The 11,032-nt window shown below is 37.1% G+C and overlaps 1 protein-coding gene across 1 annotated transcript; it reads right to left on the bottom strand.

Annotated features, from left to right (window-relative positions):
• Positions 1 to 3,234: 3,234 nt before the first annotated feature.
• LOC102120740 (small ribosomal subunit protein eS1-like) lies at positions 3,235 to 4,132 on the bottom strand. Its single transcript, XM_065525457.2, has one exon. It carries the CDS (start codon positions 4,108 to 4,110, stop codon positions 3,823 to 3,825), a length of 288 nt encoding a protein of 95 aa, XP_065381529.1. The 5' UTR covers positions 4,111 to 4,132; the 3' UTR covers positions 3,235 to 3,822.
• Positions 4,133 to 11,032: the final 6,900 nt, after the last annotated feature.

Raw genomic sequence — 11,032 nt, 5'->3', positions numbered from 1 at the left:
GTATTTTGATTCAAGTGCTTACTCCATCCACATTTAATGTAGTTACTGATAAGGTAGAATTTACAACTGCCATTTTGCTATTTGTGTTCTATATGTCTTACGTGTTTTGTTTCTCAGTCACTGCCTGCTTTTGTATTACTTTCTAGTGTAACATTTTAGTTCCTTTATTGTTTCTTCTATTATTTTGAATTAATTTCGTAGTGGTTGCCATGGAGATTGCAATTGATGTGTTAAAATGATCTGCGTTAGATTAATACTATGTTAATTTTAAGAATGTACCAAAACTTTGCTCCACTGTACCTCCTTCCCTCCCCATTCTTTTGTGCTATTTGTATTTATCATACCAATTATACTTTTATACATCAAAACCCATCAAAAGAGTTCTATGATTATTTTATACAGATATCTTTTAAATCATTCAGGAGAAGAAAAGTGTTATAAACAAAATTACATTTCTATTCTTTGTTTTTTGGCAGTTTGACTATGATTTATCTAGAGATACATCTCTTCATGTTTATTACATTTGGGTTTGTTGAGCTTCCTAGATCTATAGATTAAAGTTTTTCTTCAAATGTGGGAAGTATTTGGCCATTGTTTCTTCAAATAATTTTTCTTTCTTTCTCTTTCCCGCTCTTCCTTCTGCGGTTTTCATTAGGTGCGTTTTGGTACTCTTAAGTGTGTTCCACAGGCTCTGCTCATTTTTCTTAATAAAAAATTCTATTTCTCAGAACTGACAACTTTAATTGTCCTTTCTTTAATTTTGCTGATTCTTCCTCTGCCAGCTCAAATCTGGTCTTGAATTCCTTTGGTAAATTTTTCATTTTAGTTGTTTCATTTAGTTATTATAAATTTTTCAGTTTAGTTATTACAAATTTTATCTTTGGTTCTTTTTTTTTTTTTTAAAAGTAACTTCTATATATCTTTCATATTCTCTATTTGATAAGACACCTTTCTTATGCTTTCCTTAGTTCATTAACCATATTTCCTTTGAGTTTTTGAAAATATTTCTAGTGGCCGATTTAAATGCTTTGCCTAGAAAGCTCAATATCTGGGAACTTCAGGGGCAGTTTCTATTAATTACTTTTTCCCTGCTGTGTATGGGACCTACTTTCCTGTGTCTTTGTATGTCTTACATGTTTTTATTTTTGAAAACTGGACTATTGGTATAATATAATGTGGTAACTTCAGAAATCAGAATTTCTCCCTCCAGCATTTAATGTTGTTACTGCTTATTGTTGTTCTTTTTTGTTTGGTGACTTTCCTGGACTAATTCTGTAAAATTTGTATTTTCTGTTGCATGTAGCCACTGAAGTCTCTGCTTGGTTAGCTTAGTGGTCAGCTAATGATTGGAGGAAGATTTTCTTAAGTGCCTTGAAATAATAAATCTCCCAGATTTTGCCCAGAGGCTCTATGTGTGTTTGTGTTGGAACATGCCTTCAGTGTTCAGGTGTCTTATAAACCTTCCTCAACCTTCACTTCCTACTTGCACAGAGCCTCAAATTGTGCAAGAGATAAAAGAATAGAGCTTTGCCAGGACTTTCTGGGGCATGCATGTGGCCTTCTACATTTCAAGGAATGTGTTGGAGTTTTTTAAAATCCACTATGCATATCTCCTTTTCCAGATTTTCCATTGAAAGTTTTTTGGCAAACCTCTTATTTGGCTAAAATTCCTAGGCAGCTATAATGTCAAACAATTGTCACTGAATGCTTCTGAAAATTGTCTTCTGGATAGAGCTCTCCTTGCTGAGTGAACTCTTGAGTCAGGTAAAAATGACAAGTTTTGTGAAAAGAGCTTTTCCAGGGAGCTGCCAGACAGATCGAATACTGACGACTCACTGAGGAGTATTTGGAACTCCAAACCCTTCTTCCCACTTCAGTGACTGCTAGGGTGGTTTTTACAAAACATGATGCAAGTCTGCTGATTTTCAAAGCTACCCTGGATTTGGGTGGGAAGAGGACTATGGTAAAATGTCAAGTTAAAATGCCACAAAACTCACTGTTTTTACCAAAATCCAGTTGTGATTTTAATTAATGCTACTCAGATTGGTGTAAATTTTTTGTTTCTTTCCAGACTTTTGAAAAAGTTAATCGTGACCATTTTTACTAGTGTTCTTTTTGCTTTTATAGAGGTAGACATTTTCGGAGGTCCTTACTCTGTCATTCCACAAGTGCTTCTATTTTGGTGTTTTCTTAAATTGAAACAGCCTATAGTAATAAAAGAATGAACAACTGCTTCGTGCAACAGCATAGATGAATCTCATAGAAACATGTTGAGCCAAGGAAGCCAGGCACAAAAGAGTGCACACTGTGCGGTTTTATTTATGTGAACTTCTAAGATAGTTAAAATGAAAATCAGAACAGTAGTTATCTTTGAGAAGGAGGTATTAACATAAGTTAACATTCTAGAATGTTGGTGATGTTCTATATTTTGACCTTAATGGTGGATGCACAGGTATATTCATTTATTAAAATTATTTGAAAATACACTTTGTGAGCTTTGTTGTATGAATGTATATTCTTGTAAAAACAACTTTAAAAACAAATAAAAGTAAATGATTAACCTTGAGGCCCTTCTTTAATTCTTGGATTAATTCCCGTGCATAAGGCCGGGCGCGGTGGCTCAAGCCTGTAATCCCAGCACTTTGGGAGGCCGAGACGGGCGGATCACGAGGTCAGGAGATCGAGACCATCCTGGCTAACACGGTGAAACCCCGTCTCTACCAAAAAGTACAAAAAACTAGCCGGGCGAGGTGGCAGGCGCCTGTAGTCCCAGCTACTCGGGAGGCTGAGGCAGGAGAATGGCGTAAACCCGGGAGGTGGAGCTTGCAGTGAGCTGAGATCCGGCCACTGCACTCCAGCCTGGGCGACAGAGCAAGACTCCGTCTCAAAAAAAAAAAAAAAAAAAAAAAAAAAAAAAAAAAAAAAAAAAATTCCCTTGCATAGTTTTGTGCAACGAGAGGAAAGGCTTTGTACTCATAGTACAGAGATTCACACATGTGTCACTGAGAAATAGGAATGATTCGTTTCTAACAGTATTACTACTACTAACAAAAACTTACATGCTTACAATGCTTTATAGTTTTTAAACTTTTCACATATATTATCTTATCATTTGTACAACTCTTGAAGTTGGATTTCAAATGTAATAATTTCCAAATGTGGAGATTCAGATGTAGACAGTCATAAGATTTGTGAGGAAAGAGTCAGGATTGTCTTACTCTAGGATTATTATGCTTTTCTTTTTCTTTCTTTTTTTTTTTTTTTTTTTTCTTCACAAATAGCACTTTTTATTTGACACTAACTGAAGTCTGAACTTTAAACAGATTCTTGGACTGGTGGTTCATATCCATCAGCTCGTTCAACTTTAGCACCTGTCTCGTCCCCAGTGGCTTTTCCAGAACTGCTGCCTTCACCATGAAGCTCCATGAGCTTTCCCAATTCAAACTTGGGCTTCTTCAGCATTTTAACTTTTCTAACGAAGACATCATGGAGAGGATAAATAGATTGGCAAGCCTTTTCTATGTCTTTTCCAATGCTGTCTGGAATCAATTTATTGACCACTTCTTACAAGTCATTTGTCTGCACCTCTCGGGTCATGATTTCCATCATCTTCTTCTGGATTTGGCGGACCTGTTGGTGCTGAGCATAAGAGGTCTTCCGTATCTGATTGTTGCGTTTTTTAGTAAAACCAACACAGAACAGACAAAGCAAGTAACCATCGGTAGTCTTGACATCAACATGAGCTTCAATCATTGTCTGCCACTTTTTGACCATGGAACACATTTTGTCATGGGTAAGATCCATGCCATGGAAGTTAGTCAGTCAGTTTTTGGCCTGAACATCTTCAGTAATCAGCTTGAATTTTCTAAATGCAACTTCATCATTCTGCAAATCAGCAAGACTCACTTCAAACACACGACCCTTGAGACCATCAGATGCAATTTTGGTTCCTTGGGTCCTGGTGATGAGCGTCTTTCCAATATTTCTTATATTGAACATAGCAGGTGCTTTCACATCATACCAATCTTTCTTAGAAAATGGATCAACCACTTTCTTCTTAGCTCCCTTTTTGCCGCCTTTCGTAAGGCGCTTGTTCTTGCCAACCGCCATGGTGCTGATCAGAGAGCCGAAAGGCTCTAGGATTATTATGCTTTTCTACCACACTTACTGCCATGTCAGTTTCTTTAGAATATTATTAGTCACCAACTTATCAAAATTTGATAGGTATCTGAGGTTTCAGAATCTCTATTAGGTCATTCATAAAGAACAATATTAATTCTTGATTCTACAGATAATCTTAGGATTTTAGGGATAGAAAGAATTTTGAACTTCCTTTTAATGCTTTCTGTGAGACAGAAGGGTATTTGTCATCCAAATTAAACATATATATTTTTTTCCTTATGAGACAGCGTTATACTCTGTTACCAGGCTGGAGTGCAAGCAGTGTGATCATAGCTTACTGCAGCCTCAGATTCCTGGGCTCAAGCAATCCTCCTGCCTCCACCTTTTGAGATGCTAGGACTACAGGTGCGTGCCACTGCCCAGCTTTTTTGTTTGTTTGTTTGTTTGTTTGGTAGAAATGGAGTCTTGCTATGTTTCCCAGGCTGGTCTCAAACTTCTGGCCTCAAGCAATGCTCCCACCTCAGCCTCCTCAAGTGTTATGATTACAGGTGTAAGCCACCGTGCCTAATCCCAACTTAAGCATGTCTTTTGATGAGATTTCTTAATGCTTATTCACTACAATCTTACATACTTTTTATGATAAGGAAGTCATTCCATGATAATAATAAGTATTTTTGCAACTTGCTCTTTCCCTGCCTTATATTCAAATGTAGAATGATTGATCACAATTCTATGATTCCTTTCTAGATATTTGAAGATTATTAGATTCTATTCTTAACTTAGTGATCTTTTCTCTACTTCATTTAAGCTTTCCTCCTGTCATTTAGTAAACCTTGACACATTGGTTGAATTTCTCCTTTTCAGAAGAGATCTTTGCCTTGTCATTTCATCTACATTACAAGGATTTCTCCTGAAAAACAGTACCCTGATTAAGACCTGGTCAGTGGTCAATGTAGAGGTTTCTGTTTGTTTGTTTATTTCTGATACATCATGACACTAGATAATATTCTGCTTTCTTACATAAATTTATGACATCTATTTCTTTTAAGTGATTTAATCTGCTTTTGCCCCTATTAAAGGTAATCAGATTTGTGAAGATGACTTAGAATTTAATCATGTTTTCTTAAGTAATGGGCATTCCAACTTTGCATCTTTGGCTAGTTTCAAAGGGATATTCTCAAGATAAATTCTGAGATCACAAATGGGAATAACAAAGCAGGACCCACAAAGCTACTGAGTATTTGTGGATAGATACTAGAAAGCCTTATTTTGTTTTTCAGGCAAATGAAGAATAGCACATAAGTGAGAAATTGCTATTTATAAAGAGAATAAGGGAATTGAGAAATTTATTTATACTTTTGCAAGTAGGTTCTAAATACTTGATGAAACACCACTCTCAAATCCCAAACAAAAAGCAACTTCACATAGGTTTTATCTGACCTTCATCTTAAGCAAAAGCTTACCTTTCAACCATTTAAAGATTCAAGCCAGGAGGGATCTCTTTTCCAAATACCTCTCTACAGACTGATAGTCCTTTTCCTCTCCGGAGCATGCCTTTTCCATTATATTCACCAAAATATAGTACACACAATCTGAACAATTCCACAACTATATTACTATCCTCTTGGGCAATCTCAGGGACAAACTATAGCTAGATGAGGTAAGTTACTGCTGTATGTTGCTTCATTAGCTCAGTACAGCCTGAAAGCCATAAACCACCTCTCTTAAGCAATCTCAATTCTCCCCTTGAATCCTAACTCGTGACATCACTTTCCTTTCTAGTTCACTCTACTTCCATTCTCAAGCCAAGGGCAAATAAACCTTTCTTTAAAAAACTGTATCTTATAGATGCAGGGTCCTTTTCTGCCTGGATGAGCTTCAGATTAAAACAGCAATCCTTGTAGCCATTTGAGTGTCCAGCCTATCCAGAGCCATTGGGATTGAAACCACAGATATCTCATGATCAGCCTTCTTTCCTTTATTTTGGAAATGTAAAAATATCCGGAGATCTCCTGAGCTCCACCTTTAGTTACCAGCCCCTTCTGAGCGTGTTCTTCTTTTTTTTTTTTTTTTTTTCCCCTCGTGTTCTTGACTGTCTGAATTCAGAGTTTCTTTAAACCCTTATTTCCTCACAGCAACCCTGTGTAACCCCTCACCATGTTCTCTCCTCCCTGTCTCTAAACATACAGAATCAACATCAACAACTTGCCCGAGTGGCCCCCATTTTCTAGCATTCAGGGATCACTATCACTTTGCTATTATCTCTGTACTTTCCCCATTATATTCTCAAATACAATAAAATGACAGCACATTTTACCTCAGTTATATTTTAATCCCTGTCTCTGGATTTAAATCCAATTTGGGCGAATGAGGCAAAGGGTAATTCAGAGGATATCTGATAAGATGCACCACAGCAAAAGAGAATGAGAATGTACTTTAATGCTTACCGATTTTAATATTTTGTTATGAAGTTTTAAACATACACAAAAGTTGAGGGAGAGTATATTAAACCTTTAGGGATTTACCACCTAGCTACTACAATTATTATAATATGCTATGTTTTTATTTTTATTTTTGTTTTCGAGACAGAGTCTCATTCTGTTGCCCAGGCTGGAGGGCAGTGGCACCATCTCGGCTCACTGCAACCTCTGTCTTCCAGGTTCAAGTGATTCTCCTGCTTCAGCCTCCTGAGCAGCTGGGATTACAGGTGCATGCCACCATGCCCAGCTAATTTTTGTGTTTTTTGCAGAGATGGGGTTTCACCATGTTGGCCAGGCTGGTCTTGAACTCCTGACCCACTTTGGCCTCCCAAATTGCTGGGATTGCAGGCGTGAGACTCCAAGCCTGGCTTGCTTATGTTTATTTTTTAAACAAACATTTTTGGTCACCATATTGTATTAAAATGGTTTTCCCCCAATATCAATCTGCCCTTTATTCTATATACAGTCCTGAAACCAAACTGAAACACAAGGGGAAAAAACAGTGGTGAGGCAGAGGGGAGATAAAGAAAAATGGATTGCATGTAAGTCTTTTAATTCCAGCAGTAGCTCTTTCATATTATTGTTACCACATACGCCAAGTTGCAATGCAAAGTATGATAAATTCCCCTTTGAAACAATGGCTAAAGGGAATTCTAGATTATTGGAGTTTACTTTTCTTTAATCAAACTAGTGTTGTCATAGTTACCCTATGCTGCATTCTTCTGTGAAACCTGTGGACAGAAGATTGGATCAGTTTCAATCTAGGCAGGTTGAGGTCTAAGGATTTCTACTTATGGTGAAGTATTAGCAGCTGCAGCAGCTGTGAGAAGAGGGAAGAAGCTTTCAAAGAACTAAAATAGTACAGTCTGGTTTACCTCACTTCTAGGTAGTTGAACAATTTGGCAAATTTGCAGCCGAACAGTAGTCAGTTACAGCCATGCTTCTAGAGGAAATGAATCAAATGATAGTGCAAAGCTGTGATGAGTGTAGTTGTTTTCATATTTCATTGATTTCCTGATGAAAGAATTCAAAACATATTGTTACAGGGAGCTGAACTGGGTGGCTTGTTAATTAATACCTTAGAGGAGAGAAAAGTGACCTTGATTAAGTTGGTAAAATGTTAGTCTGAAACCAGAGTGTGAAATCAGAGGCGACACATACAAGGTGAGCCTAAGCACAAAGAAACACATAAATTCAGTTTGAGAAACAATCCTTTCCACTACACTTTTCATTTGACAAGTTTGTACTAAAACAATGTTTCCACCTTGATGAGAAAACTTTAAAGTTCTTTAGACAAACTGAAATCATTTCCCACGTCAATGGCAAAATCAACAAAGATAGACGAAAATTCAGCTTTCAAAATAACATTAAAAAGATTACGGCCGGGCGCGGTGGCTCACGCCTGTAATTCCAGTACTTTGAGAGGCCGAGGCAGGTGGATCACCTGAGGTTAGGAGTTCGAGACCAGCCTGGCCAACATGGCGAAACCTCATCTATACTAAAAATGCAAAAATTAGCCAGGTGTGGTTGTGGGTGCCTGTAATGTCAGCTACTTGGGAGGCTGAGGCAGGAGAATCACTTGAACCTGGGAGGCGGGGGTTGCAGTGAGCTGAAATCGTGCCACTGCACTCCAGACTGGGTGACAGAGCAAGACTCCTTTTCAAACAAAACACCACCACTAACGTTACCAGGAAGGCGAGGAGTGGTTTTTTAAAAAAACGTTTAAGAATAGTTGAAGAGGGCAGGGCGCGATGGCTCAGGCCTGTAATACTGGCACTTTGGGGGGCCGAGGCAGGCGGATCACAAGGTCAGGAGATTGAGACCATCCTGGCTAACACGGTGAAACCCCGTCTCTACTAAAAATACAAAAAAAATTAGCCGGGCGTGGTGGCGGCCGCCTGTAGTCTCAGCTACTCGGGAGGCTGAGGCAGGAGAATGGCGTAAACCTGGGAGGCGGAGCTTGCAGTGAGCCGAGATGGCGCCACTGCACTCCAGCCTGGGCGACAGAGCGAGACTCCGTCGCTAAATAAATAAATAAATAAATAAATAAATAAATAATAGTTGAAGAGGCTGGGCGCAGTGGCTCATGCCTGTAATCCCAGGACTTTGGGAGGCCGAGGCGAGTGGATCTCGAGGTCAAGATATCGAGGAACCTGGGCGGCAGAGGTTGCAGTGAGCCGAGATCGCACCACTGCACTCCGGTCTCGCGACAGAGAGAGACTCTGTCCCACCACCCCCTGCCCCCGTAAAAAAAGAATAGTTGAAGAAAAAGAGAAACTTTAAGAAGACATTGTATTTGGTCATAACTCCCTTTCTTTTAGGTAAAGCCACAAAAATAAATAAAAATGTATGTTACTTACTTCTCTTTCCAAAGTGTGGCATTAGTGGTGTACTTTTTAGAAGGAGTCTTCTGTCAATGAAGAAGGTAGTTTTAATTGACTTCCCACTCTCCCTAACAGCAAATGGTTTGGCTTGTGACTAAGTCTGTGATGGAACATCTCCTCTTGGCTAAAACAGTCTACTCAAACCCCTTCTTTAAAATGTCATATATTCAAATAGTTCAAATTTAAAAAAAAAAGTTAAAAGGCACAGTGAAAAGTGTTGCTCTCACTCTGTATACTATTTGCACAACTCTCTTACACACACAACCATGATCACTGTTATTATTTTCTTAAATGTTCTTGCAGAGTTTCTTTACACATACACCAGAAAATATGAATATACAGTCTTATTCCTTCACTTTTTACAAAAAGCAGCATAAAATATACACTATTTTATACACCGCTTTTAATTTTACATTTAACAATACATCTTGAGGCTCAATACTAGGGAGCGTCCTCATTCTTTTTTTAAAAAATACCACTGTGTAGTACTCCACTCTGTAAATGTACAATAACTTTTTAACCATTCTCCTACTGATGGGCACTTGAGTTATTTCAAATTGTTTCAAACATTTAAAACATCTTTTAAATTTCAAACAATACTGGCATGGATACAGTCACACATTAGTCATTTCACGTGTGGGCAAGTATATCTGTAAGTATAAATTCCTTAGAAGTACAATCCAGCATCAATGGGTATATGCAATTTTGGTTTTAATAAATATTGCAAAATTTCCTTCCATCAGAGTTGTCTAATTTCAGCTGTCCCTAATGTATGAGAGGGTCTGTTTTCCTACGATCAAGCTCTTACACCATTACCAATCTGAAAAAAATGGTATTCCAGTGTAGTTTCAGCGTGTATTTATCTTATTTTAAGTGAACTTGATCATCTATGTATGTTTACATCTATTTATGTTTACAAGTCATTTGCATTCTCTTCTATGACTTGAATATACATATTTTTGCTGATTTTCTTATTATATGATTGGGCTATATTAGTTTCTAGTAGCTCTTTATGAGTTAGAGAGATTAGTATTTGTCTATGATTTGAGTTTCTCAATTTATCGTTTATCTTTTGACTTTGTTCATAGCTTTTTTGTTAAATTTACTATTGTATTTTATGAATTCTGAATTTTAAGTCACAAATATAACTCCCTTCTCCACTGCAATGTTAAAAAGAAATTCTGTGCTTTCTTCTAATATTTATATGCTGTCTGTATTTTATGTATAGATCTTTGATTCATTTGAAATTTATACTGGTTTTACTGGAGTATGCCTCCTCTCAGCATCCATTAAAATCCTTCCTGTCAGATATTATAATTGTATATCTAGAAAATTCAAGAGACTTGACAGAAAAACTCTTTAGCAAAGTACTGGGGCACAAAATTAATATGCAGAAATCAAACAACAAATAGTATGAATATACAATGGAAGAAAGTACCCATCTAAATAGGAAAAAAGACATCTCTTCCCTCAGATAGTCTATTATCATTTTTTAAAATGTTCATCTTTTCCTTACCGATCTGAAATGCTGTCTCCATCATATATTGAATTGAAGAATGCTTTTGGAATTATTTCTGGACTTTCTATAACGTTCTGTTGGTCAATTTGTGTACTGATGAATCAACACCACACTGTTTTAAGTATTTAGGTTTTTATAATATGTTTTAATATCAGATAGTGCTAATTCCCTCTCTGCTTCTTTTTCTCAGAGTTTTCCTGATTTATTTTGGTAAATTATTTTTCTTTATAAACTCTATGATGTTTGCCTAGTTTCACAAAAACCCACTGTCAATATTTTTCTTATGGGGCTCATGTTGAAATGATAAATTAGCTGATAAAGAATTGATATTTTTTGGATGTTAACTCCACTGAAGAGGTACATCTTCCCTTTGTTCAAAATTTCTTGTATTTCTCTCAAAAGTCCCTTACACTTTTGTGTATTTTATTTTGTTTTTCTATGTAAGTGGGTCCTTTCTTCCATTACATATTCGTACTGTTTATTGTTTGAGTTCTGTATATTAATTTTGTGCCTTAATACTTTGCTAA

Source organism: Macaca fascicularis, chromosome 12 (genome assembly GCF_037993035.2).
Source record: "Macaca fascicularis isolate 582-1 chromosome 12, T2T-MFA8v1.1".
NCBI lineage: Eukaryota > Metazoa > Chordata > Mammalia > Primates > Cercopithecidae > Macaca > Macaca fascicularis.
Note: the sequence above shows the minus strand (reverse complement) of the source record. Positions and strands in the feature narration are given on the sequence as shown.

What these genes read in the sequence shown, in the direction of transcription:
- LOC102120740 (XM_065525457.2), bottom strand. Translation starts at nt 4,110, where the DNA reads ATGGCGGTTGGCAAGAACAAGCGCCTTACGAAAGGCGGCAAAAAGGGA.